This window comes from Leucopleurus acutus, assembly GCF_964270905.1.
Source record: "Leucopleurus acutus genome assembly, chromosome: 7".
Lineage (NCBI taxonomy): Eukaryota > Metazoa > Chordata > Mammalia > Artiodactyla > Delphinidae > Leucopleurus > Leucopleurus acutus.
Window position 1 is genome coordinate 64,829,314 of NC_139150.1, and position 20,623 is coordinate 64,849,936.

General features: G+C 38.5%; 1 protein-coding gene across 1 annotated transcript in view; it reads left to right on the top strand.

Annotated features, from left to right (window-relative positions):
- CCDC171 (coiled-coil domain containing 171) overlaps nucleotides 1-20,623 on the top strand; it is a gene marked incomplete at its 3' end in the record, with an annotated part of 361,839 nt that overhangs the window by 52,082 nt on the left and 289,134 nt on the right. The window contains exon 7 of the mRNA XM_082842979.1: nucleotides 14,853-14,999. Within this exon, the coding sequence (XP_082699105.1) occupies nucleotides 14,853-14,999 (147 nt within the window). The remainder of the gene's footprint in view (nucleotides 1-14,852; nucleotides 15,000-20,623) is intronic.

The following is a 20,623-nucleotide window of genomic DNA, read 5'->3' on the forward strand; positions in this document are numbered from 1 at the left end:
TGATGCTGACAAAAGCATCTCATATAGTTCTTGCTGTACAGTTATTCAGTTTTCACACGAAAACACACACATACACAACAGATAAGTTTATTAACTGTATGGCATGATGATTATTTGCTATTCATTAAGTGGAAGTGGGTCATGTAAAGGTCTTCATCCTTGTCATCTTCATGTTCAGTTGGCTAAGGAGGACGAGGGCTTGGTCTCGCTGTCTCAGGGGCGGCAGTGGTGGAAGAGACGCAGGAGATGGAAGGGGAGGCAGGAGAGGCAGGCACACTGGTGTAACTTTATGGAAATACATTGTCCTTTCTGTCTGCCGCTTTTGCTTTTTCATTTCTCTAAAAATGTTTCTATATGATACCAATCCTTTTTTCATTGTTTGCTTTAGTTTCAGTGCCCATGTCATAGAAGGGTCCATGTTGTAAAACAAGTCAAAAGCAGTCTTGAAATCAGCACCCTTCTACCAGATTGTCTAATGTCAATTTGTTTTCTGGCACTGCTTCTATGTCTTCTTCCGTATCATCTGACACTGATTTAGAAACACTCATCTCCATCAGGAAATCTTCTGTTAATTCCTCTGGTGTGCTGTCTCAGATCTTGAACTTCTCCAAGATTCATATCTTGAAACCCTTCACCCCCCTTTTTTTTTTTTTTGGCTATATCTATGATCTCTTTCACGATTTCCTTGATTGGCTCTGTCGTAAATTCTGTGAAGTCATGGACAACATCTGGCCACAGTTTTCTCTCACAGTTTTCTTTCTTTATTGTTTCCGGATTGATGGCTTTCACAGCTTTTTCTGTAACAACAATGGCATTTTTTCAATGCTGTAATCCTTCCAGACTTTTATGATGTTCTCTCAATCAGGGTTCTCTTCCACAGCGTTGACCATCTTTTCTATAGAGTACCGTGTATAATGAGTGTTTAAGGTTCTTATGACCCCCTGATCGAGAGGCTGAATTAGAGATGTTGTATTTGGGAAAAGTGGACCATTTTAGTGTCTTTGGTGTTAAACTTATGGGGTTCTGGGTGGCCAGGGGCATTTCCAATAACAAAAGAACTTTAAAAGGCAGTCCCTTACTGGCAAGGTATTTCCTGACTTCAGGGACGAAGCATCGATGGAACCAATGCAGAAAACGTATTCTTGTTGTTTAGGCCTTCTTGTTGTACAACCAAAGGACTGGCAGCTCAGGGGTTAGCAGCTTTGTAGATAAGGGCAGTACTGATCATAAATCCAACTGCATTTGCACAAAACAATAGAGTTAGCCCATTCCTTCCTACCGTAAACCCTGGTGCTTGCTTCTCTTCCTTATGAATAAATGTCCTTGGGCATTTTTTTCCAGAATAGGGCATTTTTGTCTGCATTAAAAACCTGTTCAGGCAGATATCATTTCTCCTCAATGATTTCCTTTTTTTAAATTGAATTATAGTTGATTTACAATGTTGCGCTGTTTTCTGCTGTACAGCAGTGACTCAATTATACACAATATACATTTAAAAAATATTCTTTTCCATTATGGTTTATACCAGGAGATTGGATATAGTTCCCTGTGCTCTGCAGTAGGACCTTCTTGTTTATCCATTCTAAATGGATAAATGCATCTACTAACCCCAAACTCCAGTCCATTCCTCTCCCTCCCCCACTTCCCCTTGGTAACTACAAGTCTGTTCTCTATGTCGGTGAGTCTGTTTCTGTTTTGTAGATAGCTTCATTTGTGCCATATTTTAGCCCTCAGTGATTTTCTTAAAGGCATCTGGGAACTTGTCTGCTGCCTCTTGGTTTTCAGAAGTTGCCTCTTCTGTTATCTTGGCATTTTTAAAGCCAAACCTCTTTTTAAAATTATCAAACCATTCTTTGCTGGCATTAAATTCTCCAGCTTTAGATCCTTCACCATCCTTTTGCTTTAAGTTGTCATATAGTGACTTCGCTTTTTCTCGAACCATATTAGAGTCTATAGTTACGCCTTTCCCAGAGCAATGCTGCACCCAGGTACGCCTTTCTCAGAGCAATGCTGCACCCACATAAAAGCTGCCTTTTCTTTTTTTTTTTTTATTGTGGTACACGGGCCTCTCACTGTTGTGGCCTCTCCCGTTGTGGAGCACAGGCTCCGGATGTGCAGGCTCAGCGGCCATGGCTCACGGGGCCAGCCGCTTCGCGGCATGTGGGATCTTCCCGGACCAGGGCACGAACCCGTGTCCCCTGCATAGGCAGGCGGACTCTCAACCACTGCGCCACCAGGGAAGCCCTAGATTTATATATTTTTTTATGGTAGTAAATGATAAAATAGATTAGAATCTACATATTTTATGCATTCTTGACATACATTTTTCTTATTTTTTTGATATTTCTAGGCTATGCAGTTTGTCTGTGAGTTTTTTCAACTTGTCACAAATCTCCAAAAAATTATCGAATGTGTTTATTGAAAAAAATCTACGTATAAATGGACCCATGCAGTTCAAACACATACCCATGTTGTTCAGGGGTCAACTGTGTATATTATATATATATATATATATATATATATATACGCATCTGTATACTTTTATACTATATTTTATTTATTTATCCATTGATGGACATTAAGGTTATTTCCATGTCTTGGCTGTTGTATTGAGGTGGTTGATTTTCAAGGCCACCAGGAGTTGGGGGAAGGGAGTGTGGAATTAGGGCGAGTTTAAATGCTACAAAGCTTGCTATTCTTACTGAGATTCAGCTGATTTTCTTGAATAAATGCTTCTTAGATTATTGCAAGCCTTTGGTTAATTTTCAGTTATGAAAAATTTGATTTTGACATTTTTTGCCAGTGTTCTTGTTACTTTAATGGAGGAAAGAATTATTGGTGGTCCTTACTCTGCCTTTCTGGAACTTACTTATGTTCTCTGAAGATATTCTGAAGTTTTCTTCTCTTTGTATATACTCCTTTCAGGGAATGATTTTGCCCTCCCCATTTGATTTAGATTCCATCTTTCATGTTGGGGAATTTTTTCAAGTACCGTGTTTTCTTATGTTTAAGAGTGAGGGACTGAAAAACTTATTAGAAGTTTTTGAGTGTTGGGTTAGCTCTTTCAACCATGATCTTCGCTCTAGGGTTATCTGGTGGATATTTGAAAGAGATAGATAAAATCCTACCCTCCCCAAATAACTTAAGAAGATGTAGGAAGTAGAAAACTTGATTGAGTCATTGTCAAAATTCCAGGCTCATACTGCTTCACCAATGAACAGAAAGAAACATTCAAGGAGCAAATAATTTCAGTCTTACATAAACTCTGCCAGAGAATGAAAAGAAAACTTGATAACATACCAAACTAATAATCTTAATACTAAACTGACAAGGATACAAGGAAAGATAATTATAGCCAATCTCACTCATTAATATAGGTGTAAAAATATTATACAGATTTTTAGCCAACTGAATGTAGCAATATGGAAAAAAGATATAATCTAAAAAGCCTTTATACAAGAAATGCCAACTAAGTCTAACGTTAGAAAACCAATCAAGGTAATTTTAATTAATGTAATCTGTTAACTTTATTATGTAATATAAGTTTCTTGGGTATGTGAATAGAATTCCTAAAAACTACACTACACTGAGGAAAACAGTTTTTTTAGTAAAAACTATGTAGGTGTGTTTATATCCATATGTAATAATGTATAGTAATTATCACATAATATTAGTGACTACTTGACCTCTGCATTAAAACTGTGATTTTTAGGTCAGAATTTCATCTACATCTTGAAAGACTTATTTGAAAGCTGTTTGTTAAGTAATATTTAATATAAGTCAAGTATCACAAAGTAAAAGCCCTAACTGATCGGCCATTCATTTTCCAGTTCTTCTTTATAGGATTAAATTCAAACTCACATGAAACAATGGGCATACATTAGTGTAGTATTTGGAATGATTGTTTTCTTTCTATACTATTTATCAATAGAATGGGAATCACAAGTCATCTTTTCTTATAAATAAATCTTGTGAGACTTCCTGAATCCTTTAATTTCTTTTACCTGATTTAATAAATATTGTTTGAAATAATTGCCATCAACTAGGAGATAAGTGTTTTTGGTTATAGACTTTGTTCTTATTTCAAATTATTTGTGTTACTTTGTGATTGGCCTTGTAAATTGCTACTTATTCATTTTAATGTGTGCACAGTAGTCTAAGTGAATGGTTGAAAGTTGGAGATTATGTATTTGTAAATCAAGAAGGCATGTATTTTAACAGTGGATTTGAATTAATACTATTGATTGCTTGAAGGAGGAGGTCCTATCATATAGAATAATAGTGGTATCTTATACTTGTGTAGTGCTTAATGGTCTTAAACGTGCTTTCATATATGAAGGTACTCTTATGATGTAATCAGATTACATAAGGCTGTTCATCATACCATTTGCTTCTGAATCCAGAGTGTTATGATAAAAACGGTGAGTGCTGTCTGTTGGTTGTAGGCAATGTTGGCACACTCGTGCTATGCTACGTAGCTTTTGTTCTTATCTATGATAGTTTAAAGATTGAAAACATGTAAGTTGATGAACTTCTATTAAGGAGTTTCCATTACCTGCAGAAAATAATTCTTAAGAGTTCATGTGTACTTGGCTATAGAGTAGTAATTATAAATGAGGGGATGTGGAGAGAAGGAATTAAAGTAAATTTTGTTCTTCATCCTTTGACTGTGGACTATACTGCTGGTTACTTTCCAGACTAGAATCTTTCATAGAGAATTATATTTGGTGCTTGCAACATTCTCACTCAGATTCTGATGACACCTTTTGAGTGGCTAGGAATACCTGGATGCATGTATAAATATATGTTTGTATGTTCCTGAGTAAGATTATGCTGGTGAGGGGAAGGTGGGAAAAAGGGCTTTGTCAAAGACCTTAAGTAGGAAAGATGAATCTAGATTAGTTACTGTGGAAAATATCTTTGATATGTGTGTTAACTTTATATTTGAACTTCCATAAAATTCAACTCTGATTTCTGAGTTTAGTTGGAAAAGAAGATCGAGAGATTTAAGTAGAACTACCTGATGTTATTTTTCTTTCAGTAGTACAGCAAAGATTTAAAACTTGAACGCTGAAGAGAAAATGAAATACAGCCATCTAGTGGCTGCAACTTAAAAAGCTCTAAGCATAGTTAAAGTACCGTGAGCTCACATAAAAATCTCTCAAGGGCCATTATTAGGCATTCAAGCTAATCATTCCTTATCACACAAAGGAGCAATACACATTTGTATTACTAAACATTTTAGTCAAATTTTAATAAGAAGGGAAAACCTAATATATGTCAGTTGAACTATAACATTATGTAAATACCCTCAGAGGTCATTTGAACTAGAGTAAAATTATAGTAAGCTATCTACATTTTCAGTTGTAATATGTATTAATCAGATTTTTTCAACATCTTTATTGGAGTATAATTGCTTTACAATGTTGTGTTAGTTTCTGCTGTATAACAAAGTGAATCAGCTATATGTATACATATATCCCCATATCCCCTCCCTCTAGCATCTCCCTCCCACCCTCCCTATCCCACCCTTCTAGGGGGTCACCAAGCACCTAGCTGATCTCTCTGTGCTATGCAGCTGTTTCCCACTAGCTATTTTACATTTGTGTATATATGTCCATGCCACTCTCTCACTTCGTCCCAGCTTACCCATGCCCCTCCCCGTGTCCTCAAGTCCATTCTGTACGTCTGCATCTTTATTTCTGACCTGCCCCTAGGTTTATCAGAACTGTATTTTTTTCCCTTAAATTCCATATATATCTGTCAGCATACAATATTTGTTTTTCTCTTTCTGACATACTTCACTCTGTTTGACAGACTCTAGGTCCATCCAACTCACTACAAATAACTCCATTTCATTTCTTTTTATGGCTGAGTAATATTCCATTGTATATGTGTGCCACATCTTTTTTTTTTTTTTTTGTGGTACGTGGGCCTCTCACTGCTGTGGCCTCTCCCGTTGTGGAGCACAGGCTCTGGACGTGCAGGCCCAGAGGCCATGGCTCATGGGCCCAGCCACTCTGCGGCATGTGGGCTCTTCCTGGACCGGGGCACAAACCGTGTCCCCTGCATCAGCAGGCGGACTCTAAACCACTGCGCCACCAGGGAAGCCCCACATCTTCTTTATCCATTCATCTGTTGATGGGCACTTAGGATACTTCCATGTCCTGGCTACTGTAAATAGAGCTACAATGAACACTGGGGTGCATGACTCTTTTTGAATTATGGTTTTCTCAGGGTATATGCCCAATAGTGGGATTGCTGGGTCCTATGGTAGTTCTATTTTGACTTTTTTAAGAAACCTTCAAACTGTTCTCCTTAGTGGCTGTATCAATTTACATTCCCACCAACAGTGCAAGAGGGTTCTATTTTCTCCACACCTTCTCCAGCATTTATTGTTCATAGATTTTCTGATGATGGCTCTTCTGACCGGTGTGAGGTGATACTTCATTGTAGTTTTGATTTGCATTTCTCTAATGATTAGTGATGTTGAGCATCCTTTCATGTGTTTGTTGGCAACCTGTATATCTTGTTTGGAGAAATGTCTATTTAGGTCTTCTGCCCATTTTTTGATTAGGTTGTTCTTTTTTTTTTTTTTAACATCTTTATTGTAGTATAATTGCTTTACAATGGTGTGTTACTTTCTGCTGTATAACAAAGTGAATCAGCTATACATATACATATATCCCCATATCTCCTCCCTGTTGTGTCTGCCTCCCACCCTCCCTATCGCACCCCTCTAGGTGGTCACAGAGCACCGAGCTGATCTCCCTGTGCTATGCGGCTGCTTCCCACTAGCTATCTGTTTTACATTTGGCGGTGTATATATGTCCATGCCACTCTCTCACTTTGTCTCAGCTTCCCCTTCCCCGTGTCCTCAAGTCCATTCTCTAGTAGGTCTGTGTCTTTTTTTTTTTTAACATCTTTATTGGGGTATAATTGCTTTACAATGGTGTGTTAGTTTCTGCTTAATAGCAAAGTGAATCAGTTATACATATACATATGTTCCCATATCTCTTCCCTCTTGTGTCTCCCTCCCTCCCACCCTTCCTATCCCACCCCTCCAGGTGGTCACAAAGCACCGAGCCGATATCCCTGTGCCATGCGGCTGCTTCCCACTAGCTATCTACCTTACGTTTGGTAGTGTATATATGTCCATGCCTCTCTCTCGCTTTGTCAGAGCTCACCCTTCCCCCTTCCCATATCCTCAAGTCCGTTCTCTAGTAGGTCTGTTTCTTTATTCCTGTCTTACCCCTAGGTTCTTCATGACATTTTTTCCCTTAAATTCCATATATATGTGTTATCATATGGTATTTGTCTTTTTCTTTCTGACTTACTTCACTCTGTATGACAGACTCTAGGTCTATCCACCTCATTACAAATAGCTCAATTTCGTTTCTTTTTATGGCTGAGTAATATTCCATTGTATATATGTGCCACATCTTCTTTATCCATTCATCCGATGATGGGCACTTAGGTTGATTCCATCTCCTGGCTATTGTAAATAGAGCTGCAATGAACATTTTGGTACATGACTCTTTCTGAATTATGGTTTTCTCAGGGTATATGCCCAGTAGTGGGATTGCTGGGTCATATGGTAGTTCTATTTGTAGTTTTTTAAGGAACCTCCATACTGTTTTCCATAGTGGCTGTACCAATTCACATTCCCACCAGCAGTGCAAGAGTGTTCCCTTTTCTCCACACCCTCTCCAGCATTTATTGTTTCTAGATTTTTTGATGATGGCCATTCTGACTGGTGTGAGATGATATCTCTTTGTAGTTTTGATTTGCATTTCTCTAATTATTAATGATGTTGAGCATTCTTTCATGTGTTTGTTGGCAATCTGTATATCTTCTTTGGAGAAATGTCTGTTTAGGTCTTCTGCCCATTTTTGGATTGGGTTGTTTGTTTTTTTGTTATTGAGCTGCATGAGCTTTTTGTAAATTTTGGAGATTAATCCTTTGTCAGTTGCTTCATTTACAAATATTTTCTCCCATTCTGAGGGTTGTCTTTTCATCTTGTTTATGGTTTCCTTTGCTGTGCAAAAGCTTTTAAGTTTCATTTAGTCCCATTTGTTTATTTTTGCATTTATTTCCATTTCTCTAGGAGGTGGGTCAAAAAGGATCTTGCTGTGATTTATGTCATAGAGTGTTCTGCCTATGTTTTCCTCTAAGGGTTTTATAGTGTCTGGCCTTACATTTAGGTCTTTAATCCATTTTGAGTTTATTTTTGTGTATGGTGTTAGGGAGTGGTCTAATTTCATTCTTTCAAATGTACCTGTCCAGTTTTCCCAGCACCACTTATTGAAGAGGCTGTCTTTTCTCCATTATATACTTTTGCCTCCTTTATCAAAATTAAGGTGACCATATGTGCATGGGTTTATCTCTGGGCATTCTATCCTGTTCCATTGGTCTATCTTTTTGTTTTTGTGCCAGTACCATACTGTCTTGATTACTGTAGCTTTGTAGTATAACCTGAAGTCAGGGAGCCTGATTCCTCCAGTTCCGTTCTTCCTTCTCAGGATTTCTTTGGCTATTCAGGGTCTTTTGTGTTTCCATACAAATTGTGAAATTTTTTGTTCTAGTTCTGTGAAAAGTGCCATTTGTAGTTTGGTACGGATTGCACTGAATCTGTAGATTGCTTTGGGTAGTATAGTCATTTTCACAATGTGGATTCTTCCAATCCAGGAACATGGTATATCTCTCCATCTGTTGGTATCATCTTTAATTTCTTTCATCAGTGTCTTATAGTTTTCTGCATATAGGTCTTTTGTCTCCTTAGGTAGGTTTATTCCTAGGTATTTTATTCTTTTTGTTGCAGTGGTAAATGGGAGTGTTTCCTTAATTTCTCTTTCAGATTTTTCATCATTAGTTTATGGGAATGAAAGAGATTTGTGTGCATTAATTCTGTATCCTGCTACTCTACCAAATTTGCTGGTTAGCTCTAGTAATTTTCTGGTAGCATCTTTAGGATTCTGTATGTATAGTATCATACCATCGGCAAACAGTGACAGTTTTACTTCTTCTTTTCCGATTTGGCTTCCTGTTATTTCTTTTTCTTCTCTGATTGCTGTGGCTTAAACTTGCAAAACTATGTTGAATAAGAGTGGTGAGAGTGGGCAACCTTGTCTTATTCCTGATCTTAGAGGAAATGCTTTCAGTTTGTCACCATTGAGGACGATGTTGGCTGTGGGTTTGTCATATGTGGCCTTTATTATGTTGAGGTAGGTTCCCTCTATGCCTACTTTCTGGAGGGTTTTTATCATAAATAGGTGTTGAATTTTGTCAAAAGCTTTTTCTGCATCTATTGAGATTATCATATGGTTTTTCTCCTTCAGTTTGTTAATATGGTATATCACATCGAATGATTTGCATATATTGAAGAATCCTTGCATTCCTGGGATAAACCCCACTTGATCATGGTGTATGATCCTTTTAATGTGCTGTTGGATTCTGTTTCCCGGTATTTTGCTCAGGATTTTTGCATCTATGTTCATCAGTGTTACTGGCCTGTAGTTTTCTCTTTTCGTGACATCTTTGTCTGGTTTTGGTATCAGGGTGCTGGTGGCTTCGTAGATGAGTTTGGGAGTGCTCCTCCCTCTGCTATATTTTGGAAGAGTTTGAGAAGGATAGGTGTTAGCTCTTCTCTCAGTGTTTGATAGAATTCGCCTGTGAAGCCATCTGGTCCTGGACTTTTGTTTGTTGGAAGATTTTTAATCACTGTTTCAATTTCAGTACTTGTGATTCGTCTGTTTATATTTTCTATTTCTTCCTGGTTCAATCTCGGAAGGTTGTGCCTTTCTAAGAATTTGTGCATTTCTTCCAGGTTGTCCATTTTATAGGCATATAGTTGTTTGCAGTAATCTCTCATGATCCTTTGTATTTCTGCAGTGTCAGTTGTTACTTCTCCTTCTTCATTTCTAATCCTGTTCATTTGAGTGTTCTCCCTTTTTTTCTTGATGAGTCTGGCTAATGGTTTATCAGTTTTGTTTATCTTCTCAACGAACCAGCTTTTAGTTTTATTGATCTTTGCTATTGTTTTCTTCATTTCTTTTTCATTTATTTCTGATCTTTATGATTTTTTTCCTTCTGCTAACCTTGGGGTTTTTTGTTCTTCTTTCTCTAATATCTTTAGGTGTAAGGTTAGGTTGTTTATTTGAGGTTTTTCTTGTTGCTTGAGGTAGGATTGTATTGCTATAAACTTCCCTCTTAAAACTGCTTTTGCTGCATCCCATAGGCTTTTGGTCGTCATGTTTTCATTTCATTTGTGTCTAGGTATTTTTTGATTTCCTCTTTGATTTCTTCAGTAGTCTCTTGGTTTCTTAGGAGCATAGTTTTTAATCCTCCACGTGTTTGTATTTTTTAGGTTTTTTTCCCCGTAATTGATATTTAGTCTCATAGCTTTGTGGTCAGAAAAGATACTTGATACGATTTCAGTTTTCTCAAATTTACCAAGGCTTGATTTGTCACCCAGGTTATGGTCTATCCTGGAGAATGTTCCATGAGCACTTGAGAAGAAAGTGTATTCTGTTGTTTTGGATGGAATGTTCTATAAATATCAGTTAAGTCCATCTTGTGTAATGTGTCATTTAAAGCTTGTGTTTCCTTATTTATTTTCATTTCGGGTGATCTGTCCATTGGTGAAAGTGGGGTGTTAAAGTCCCCTACTATTCTTGTGTTACTGTCTATTTCCCCTTTTATGGCTGTTAGCATTTGCCTTATGTATTGAGGTGCTCCTATGTTGGGGGCATAAATGTTTACAATTGTTATATCTTTTTCTCGGATTGATTCCTTGATCATTATGTAGTGTCCTTCTTTGTCTCTTGTAATAGTCTTTATTTTAAAATCTATTTTGTCTGATAAGAGAACTGCTACTCCAGCTTTTTTTTTTTTTAAATGTATGTATTTATTTATTTATTTTTGGCTGTGTTGGGTCTTTGTTTCTGTGCGAGGGCTTTCTCCAGTTGAGGCGAGTGGGGGCCACTCTTCATCGCAGTGTGCGGGCCTCTCACTGTCGCAGCCTCTCCCGTTACAGAGCACAGGCTCCAGACGCGCAGGCTCAGTAGTTGTGTCTCACAGGCCTAATTGCTCCGCGGCATGTGGGATCTTCCCAGACCGGGGCTCGAACCCAAGTCCCCTGCATTGGCAGGCAGATTCCCAACCACTGAGCCGCCAGGGAAGCCCCTCCAGCTTTCTTTTGATTTCCATTTTCGTGGAATATCTTTTTCCATCCCCTCACTTTCAGTCTGTATGTGTCCATAGGTCTGAAGTGGGTCTCTGGTAGACAGCATATATACAGGTCTTGTTTTTGTATCCATTCAGCCAGTCTGTGTCTTTTGGTTGGAGCAGTTAATCCATTTACATTTAAGGTAATTATTGATATATATGTTCCTATTACCATTTTCTTAATTGTTTTGGGTTTCTTTTTGTAGGTCTTTTCCTTCTTTTGTGTTTCCTGCCTAGAGAAGTTCCTTTTGCATTTGTTTTGAAGCTGGTTTGGTGGTGCTGAATTCTCTTAACTTTTACCTGTCAGTAAAGGTTTTAATTTCTCCATCAAATCTGAATGAGATCCTTGCTGGGTAGAGTAATCTTGGTTGTAGGTTTTTCCCTTTCATCACTTTAAATATGTCCTGCCACTCCCTTCTGACTTGCAGAGTTTCTGCTGAAAGATCAGCTGTTAACCTTTTGGGGATACCGTTGTATGTTACTTGTTGCTTTTCCTTTGCTGCTTTTAATATTTTGTCTATGTATTTAATTTTTGATAGTTTGATTAATATGTGTCTTGGCGTGTTTCTCCTTGGATTTATGTTGTATGGGAGTCTCTGCGCTTCCTGGACCTGATTGACTGTTTCCTTTCCCATGTAAGGGAAGTTTTCAAGTATAATCTCTTCAAATATTTTCTCAGTCCCTTTCTTTTTCTCTTCTTCCTCTGGGATCCCTATAATTCGAATGTTGGTAAGTTTAATGTTGTCTCAGAGTTCTCTGATACTGTCCTCAATTCTTTTCATTTTTTTCCTTTATTCTGCTCTGTGGTAGTTATTTCCATCATTTTATCTTCCAGGTCACTTATCCGTTCTTCTGCCTCAGTTATTCTGCTACTGCTTCCTTCTAGAGAATTTTTAATTTATTGTGTTATTTATCTTTGTTTGTTTGCTCTTTAGTTCTTCTAGGTCCTTGTTAAATGTTCTGTTTTCTCCCATCTATTTCCAAGATTCTGTATCATCTTTACTATCATTACTCTGAATTCTATTTCAGGTAGACTGCCTATTTCCTCTTCATTTGTTTGGTCTGGTGGGTTTTTACCTTGCTCCTTCATCTGCTGCATATTTCTCTGTTTTCTCATTTTGCTTACTTGCTGTGTTTGGGGTCTCCTTTTCGCAGGCTGCTGGCTCGTAGTTCCCTTGTTTTTGGTGTCTGTCCCCAGTGGATGAGGTTGGTTGAGTTGCTTGTGTAGGCTTCCTGGTGGAGGGGACTGGTGCCTGTGTTCTGGTGGTTGGGGCTGGATGTTGTCTTTCTGGTGGGCAGGACCGCATCTGGTGATGTGTTTTGGGGTGCCTGTGACCTTATTATGATTTTAGGCAGCCTCTCTGCTAATGGGTGCAGTTGTGTTCCTGTCTTGCTAGTTGTTTGGCATGGGGTGTCCAGCACTGGAGCTTGCTTGCTGTTGGGTGGAGCTGTGTCTTAGTGTTGAGACTGAGATCACTGGGAGAGCTGTAATCAATTTATATTACGTGGGGCTGGGAGGTCTGTGGTGGTCCAGTGTCCTGAACTCGGCTCTCCCACCTTGGAGGCTTAGGCCTGACACTGGGCTGGAGCACCATGACTCTGTCAGCCACACGGCTCAGAAGAAAAGGGAGAAAAAAAGAAAGAAAAAAAATATTAACATAAAAAGAAAAATAGTAAAAAAAGAAGATAGCAACCAAACCTATAAACAAATCCACCAACGATAACAAGTGCTAAAAACTAAACTAAGATAAACATGAAAATCAGTAACAAATCAGTCGCAGACAGCAAATGCCAAGTCTACAGCTGCTCTCAAAATCCGCTGCCTCAATTTTGGGACAATTCGTCTATTTAGGTGTTCCACAGATTCAGGGTACATCACGTTGATTGTGGAGACTTAATCCGCGGCTCCTGAGGCTGCATGGAGAAACTTCCCTTTCTCTTCTTTGTCCGCACAGCTCCTGGGGTTCTGCTTTGGCCCCACCTCTGCGTGTAGGTCTCTGTCAGTCATCTTTTCCCCACCCAGACAGGAGGGGGTTTAAGCAGCAGCTGATTAGGGGGCTCTGGCTCACTCAAGCCATGGGGAGGGAGGGGACAGTAGTCAGAATTGGAATGTGGGGTGAGCCTGTGGTGGCAGAAGCCAGTGTGACATTGCAACAGCCTGAGGTGTGCTGTGTGTTCTCCCGGGGAAGTTGTCTCTGGATCATGGGACCCTGGCAGTGGCGGTCTGCATAGCCTCCATGGGTGGGTTGTGTGTGTGTGGATAGTGACCTGTGCTTGCATATAGCATTCTTCATGGCTGCGTTAGCGTTTCATGCCCGTCTCTGGGGTCCGAGCTGATAGCCATGGCTCACGCCTGTCTCTGGAGCTTGTTTAGACGGTGCTCTGCCTCCTGTGGGCAAATGGGGATGAATCCCCTCTCCTTGCACACCCCGAAACAAGGGTCTCTTGCCTCTTCGGCAGGTCCAGACTTCTTCCCAGACTCCCTCCTGGCTAGCTGTGGTGCACTAGCACCCTCAGGCTGTCTTCATGCAGCCAACCCCAGTCCTCTCCCTGGGATCTGGCCTCCGAAGCCCAAGCCTCAGCTCCCAGCCCCCACCCGCCCGATGGGTGAGCCAATAAGCCTCTCAGGCTGGTGAGTGCTGGTCGGCCCTGATCCTCTGTCAGGGAATCTCTCTGCTTTGCCCTCTGCACCCCTGTTGCTGTGCTTTCCTCCGTGGCTCCGAAGTTCCCCCCACACCCCGCCGTCTTCACCAGTGAAGGGGCTTCCTAGTGTGTGGAAACTTTTCCTCCTTCTCAGCTCCCTCCCAGAGGTGCAGGTCCTGTCCCTATTCTTTTGTCTCTGCTTTTTATTTTTTTCTTTTGCCCTACCCAGGTACATGGGGAGTTTCTTGCCTTTTGGGAGGTCTGAGGTCTTCTGCCAGCCTTCAGTAGGTGTTCTGTAGGAGCTGTTCCATATGTAGATGTTTTTTTTTTCCTTTTTATTAATTTATTTTATTTATTTATTTTTGGCTGCACTGGGTCTTCATTGTACGCATGGGCTTTCTCTAGTTGCGGTGAGCGGGGGCCACTCCTCATTGCTTTGTGCGGGCTTCTTATTGTGGTGGCTTCTCTTGTTGCAGAGCACGGTCTCTAGGTGCACGGGTTTCAGTAGTTGTGGCATGCAGGCTAACTAGTAGTGGCACGTGAGCTCTAGAGCACAGGCTCAGTAGTTGTGGCGCACGGGCATAGTTGCTTCGCGGCATGTGGGATCTTCCTGAACCCAGGCTCAAACCCATGTCCCCTGCATTGGCAGGCGGATTCCCAACCACTGCACCATCAGGGAAGCCCTAGATGTATTTATGATGTATTTGTGGGGAGGAAGGTGGTCTTCACGTCCTACTCCTCCATCATCTTGAAGGTCCTTCCCTTATTTAGACTTTTTAAGTTGTAAAACTCCAGTAGCACTTTTTAAACACATGTATATTCTGAAACATCGCTAGAGAATATCTTGGCCTCTCTTGCTTATATAAATTAACCTATTATTATGGTTGAAGTACAGGTTTAGTTGCTTACTGTATTTTATAGAATAAATTTTAGTCATTGTTGGCTTATAAACTTTATTGATGCAAAAATGAACTATTTTCTAGGAGCAAGATAATGCTTTACAAAATATGCATGAGAAAGTAGAAAAATTAGAAGCCGAACACATGGAGTGCTCTGACCTTTTACGTCGACAGACAAGTGAATTCGAATTTAGCACTCAACGAGAGGAACGTCTTAGAAAAGAGTTTGAGGTATATTTTCTCATTCTTTTATAGCACATATATGATGGCTAGTTAGTAATTTAAGGACAAAGTTTTACTCTGTAATAAAATATAATTTTTTGACATTTATATATATTGAATATTGGCTTCCTTGAAAACTTTTGTATTTGAGTAAATTATATCTTGCTCCAAATTAAAAAAAAACTATTCATTTTTAATAATTAATTGTCCTGGAATATTTGGAAAGTTTGAAGGTAATTGTTTATATTAGAAGTTTGAGGAAGCAACACAAGAAAAGATATTAAATTCTAATTTTGTAGTTTGAATGCTGTGTACTAGCTACATAGTTTTGTGGAGTGCTTTTCAGGTTAGACTTTATTTATTTTTATTTTTTTATAAATTTATTTTTATTTATATTACTTATTTTTGGCTATGTTGGGTCTTCATTGCTGCATGCGGGCTTTCTCTAGTTGTGGTGAGTGGGGGCTACTCTTCGTTGTGTTGCATGGGCTTCTCATTGTGGTGGCTTCTCTTGTTGTGGAGTACAGGCTCTGGGCACATGAGCTTCAGTAGTTGTGGCATGCGGGCTCAGTAGTTGTGGCTTGCAAGCTCTAGAGTGCAGGCTCGGTAGTTGTTGTGCATGGGCTTAGTTGCTCTGCAGCAAGTGGGATCTTCCTGGACCAGGGCTTGAACCTGTGTCCCCTGCATTGGCAGGAAGATTCTTAACCACTGTGCCATGAGGGAAGTCCCCAGGTTAGACTTTAGATGGGAAAGGAGCATTAGTTTACAAATGAAAAAATATGATTTTTGTGAGTAAATGATACTGATAACCACTTTAATCTTGAGAGATAGCTAATTTATTTTTTAAAAAAATTTTCTTTTGCTTTGTGGGAAATTAAGTATTTCAGTAGATAAAGAAGTTTGTCTTAAACATAATTTATAATTCTTATAAAGTAAATAAACATTTATAAAGAGTATTTAATGATAAAATGCTGGAGGTACTCTCATTAAACTCACTTCTGTCAGTTAACACTGTGCTGAGAATTTTAGCCAAAGAAATATATAAAAGCAAGAACAGTGATAAAAAATTATAATTTTTGGAAAGAAGGGGGGTATGATTCTGATTATTTTCAGATGGTATGCTAATAACCCTAAATGGTCAAGAAACTCATCTTTGAAATTATTGACACTAGTAAGAACATTCAGTAAGGAGGTCAAGAAGAAAATAATATATAGCAATTATGTTTACACTCTAATATACCAGTAATAATCAGAGAATAAGATACTAAAAAAGTTTTTGTCACCATAGTGACAAAAACAGGAATACAGTTAACAACAAATACGTTAAAAATTATGAAATTTAACTGAGAGTCTTAAAAGAAAATGATGAGACATTTTGGGAACCCTTAACAGTGTAAAGTTATGAATCCTCCCTAGATTATATTATGGGTTAAAGCAGTTCCAATCAAAGATTGAGTGGAATTATCTTGGGAAGACAGATTCTAAAGTTCATCCACATGAGGATCTATAAAACATTTTGGTAAGAGTAATGAGTGGGCACTTACTATACCAGAAGTTAGTACAGATTATAAAACTTCAGTAATATATCAATTGTGTGTTTTTGGTTGTATGCAACAGAAACCGACTTTGGTTAACATAAATAGGGAATTCAGTGGAAGAATATGGGAATCATAGCCACAGAATCACAAGGAATGTTGGGGAATCAGCTTAGAAATCATATGAGTCCCAGAGCATCTCCAGAGTTCTTGGTAGCAGAAATGATAGATGAAGCTGAGGTGAATTGGTACTGATAGTTTTTATTCTTTTTGTAACTTTGGTCAGGATTCTAATCTGGAAGAGAACATTTGATTGAAAGAGGTAATTTGCCCCAAGTAATTCCTCTAATTATGCTAAAATTAAAGCCCCCCAAATAAATTCTTATATAGAAATTAGGGTGCTGGTAAAAAAAAGAAGGGGAAAGATTGTTGAGTGGCCAAAAAGTATAATACCTCTAAGACCAGACTTTCAATGTCAGAATTGAAAGGTCAGTAGTAGACTTGTAGAGTATATCATTTTAAATCAGTAAGGATAGGAAAAATTATTCAGTGAATCGTGTTGAAATGATTGGTTAACTATTTGGGACAAAATAAAATTAGATTCCTATCTTACATTATGTTCTAAAATAAATTCCAGTTGGATTAAAAAGAGTGAAATATTAAAAACAATGATAAAATAAGAAGAAAATGTAGTTTAATTTTTTCTGCTCTCTGAGTCATTATGACTTACTACTAATAAAAACCAAGGAACAAAATATTTAGGAATGGATTTATAGCTTTGACTAGGAGAGATTAAAGTCATATGTAAGTAAAATCCCCACTTCGAATAAAAAGACAACCAAATGAGAAAAATATTTACAGCAAAGGGTAAATATATTTCTGTCTCTCTAAATCCCCTACTATTTGATAAGAGAAAGGAGGTCTTTATGAAAAAATCTACCAAGTAAATCAAAGAAGATATGAAAGAATAATTTCAGATGGATAACAAACATAGGAAAAATGCTCCACCTCACCATAATGTAAGAAAGACAGTAACACTCAAAACAATAAGATTAAAGAAAATGATAGTACCCAGCACTGGTGACGGTGGTGTTAAAAATTCTTGTACCATGATGGTGGGTGTGTAAATTTTTAAAACCTTGAAGGAATTCTGTTTGGCTGCTTTATAGGGTCTGTTCTCAGAAAATTACCATGTTCTTCTGGGACTCTCTCCTGTTCCATCTCCTCATTGCTTTCTAGGCATATGGCATAGCTGTCACCTGGGGACTTTTTCATTATCCTCTGTTGGATCTGCAGTTTCTTAGGTCTCTTGCTTTCTTCACTTCATTGGAGTACATAGACTAGTAGCTTCTAAAGAAAGGGTGTATGGGAGCTAAGTTTAATTTGATCTTGCATATCTTAACATGATTTTTTTAATCAATAAAGTATTAAAGTATATAGAATTTGGCTGAATATAGAATTTTAGGATGGAATTCTTTCTTTCAGAATTTAAAGGCCTTGCCTCCCTCGTTCCCAGTCTCTTCTGTCGCTGTTGAGAGGCCTGATGTTATTCTTGTTTGTGTTCCCTTGTGGTGACCCTTTTCTCACTCTTCCTCTCTGAAAGTTTTCCTGTTTCTCTATTTTTTTTTTTTTTCCTGCGGTACGCGGGCCTCTCACTGTTGTGGCCTCTCCCGTTGCGGAGCACAGGCTCTGGACGCGCAGGCTCAGCGGCCATGGCTCACGGGCCCAGCCGCTCCGCGGCATGTGGGATCTTCCTGGACCGGGGCACGAACCCGTGTCCCCTGCATCGGCAGGTGGACTCTCAACCACTGCGCCACCAGGGAAGCCCTCTTTTTTTTTTAAGACTTTTTTTCTTCCAGTTAGTGAGATATAATCGACATACAGCGCTGTATAAGCTTAAGGTATAGAGCATAATTATTGATTTACATACATCATGCAGTGATTATGAAAATAAGTTTGGTGAACATCTATCATCTCATATAGATAAAAAATTAAAGAAACAGAAAAAAACAGTTTTTTCTTATGATGAGAACTCTTAGGAATAACTCTTAGCAACTTTCATATATAACATACAGCAGTATTAATTATGTATAACATGTTACACATTACATCCGTAGTACTTATTTATCTTATAACTGGAAGTTTGTACCTTTCACTGCCTTCATCCAGTTACCCCTCCCCTCACCCCTCTGCCTCTGGTAACCATAAATCTGATCTCTTTTTCTATGAGGTTGATTGTTTTTGAAGTATAATTGACCTACAACACTATGTGAGTTCCTATTACACAACATAGTGATTTGATATTTCTATACATTTCAAAATGATCATCGTAAGTCTGGTTATGATTTGTCAACACACAAAAAATATTACCTAGTTACTGGCTATATTCCCTACCCTATACATTTCATACCTGTGACTCATTTATTTTGCAGCTGAGAGTTTGTACCTCTTAATCGCCTTCACCTGTATCTTTCTTCCCCTCCCATGCCCTACCCTCTGACAATCACCTGTTTGTTCTCTGTAGCTGTAACTATTTTTGTTTTGTCATGTTTGTTCATTTGTTTTGCATTTTTAGATTCCACATGTAAGTGAAATCATATAGTATTTGTCTTTCTCTGTCTGACTTATTTCACTTAGGTTAATACCCTCTAGGTCCATCCATGTTGTTGCAAATATCAAGATTTCATTCTTTTTATCGATGAGTAATATTGGATTATATATGTATATAAAATGATATATATATATCATATATATATATCTCACATCTTTATCCATTCATCTGTTGGTGGGTACCTAGTTTGCTACCATAGCTTTGCTGTTGTGAATAATGCTGCAGTGAACATAGGGGTGCATATATTTTTTTTTTTTTTTTTTTTTGCGGTATGGGGTCCTCTCACTGCTGTGGCCTCTGCTGTTGCGGAGCACACTGCGCCACCAGGGAAGCCCCATATATCTTTTCTAAGTAGTGTTTTTGTTTTCTTTGGATAAATACCAAAAAGCGGGATTGCTGGATCATATGGTAGTTTTATTTTTCTATTTTTAATTTTTTGAGGACTCTCCATACTATTTTCCATAGTGGTTATACCAGTTTACGTTCTCACCCATTGTGCATGAGGGTTCCCTTTTCTTTTTTTTTCACTTTTTTTAAATAGAAAACTTTAAATATTAAAAAAGGTGGACAGCATAGTACAGTAATGGTACCCATCACCAGCTTCAAAAATTTTTCATTTAGGGCTTCCTTAGTGACGCAGTGGTTGAGAGTCCGCCTGCCGATGCAGGGGACACGGGTTCGTGCCCCGGTCCAGGAGGATCCCACGTGCCGCGGAGCGGCTGGGCCCGTGAGCCATGGCCGCTGAGCCTGCGTGTCCGGAGCCTGTGCCCTGCAACGGGAGAGGCCACAACAGTGACAGGTCTGCGTACCAAAAAAAAAAAAAAAATTCATTTATGGGTTATCTTGAATCATTCATACCCCTATTCACTTTCCTTCTTCCCATATTATATTGAAACAAATCCCAGGCATCATATCATTTTAACCATAAATATTTCTAAAAAATAAGGGGCCTTTTATTTAGAACCACGTTATCAATATCAAACTTAAATTAACAGTAATTACTTAATATAATCAAATATCCAGATATTATTTAAATTTCATATTGCTACATATATGGCATAAAAATGTATGTATGATTACAGTTTGTTTGAATCAGAATCCCTAGTAGGTCTACACATTATAATTGGTTGATATGTCTCTTAAGTCTCTCAATCTATAGGTTCTCCATCTATAGCTTTCTTTTTCCCTTGTATTTGTGAAGACACCAAGCTATTTCTGCTATAGAGTTCCCACTAACTATAAAATTTCAGAACATCAAAGGTAAGCAATGATTCTTAGTATAGATTTTTTTTGTGTTCAGTGTGCAGGGCATTTGGTGGCCATTTTAGTTAGGAGACTCATGATCTTTATTTTGTGTAATTCTCTTGTGTTATTTCTTCATAATTTCCTGCTCAGGGTTTTTTTATTCTCTCTTTCTTGTGTTTTTAATTGTTCAGTTGGTAGGCCAACTGGTTGATGTTTGCTTTTCTTACCTTTTGTTGTCTTTC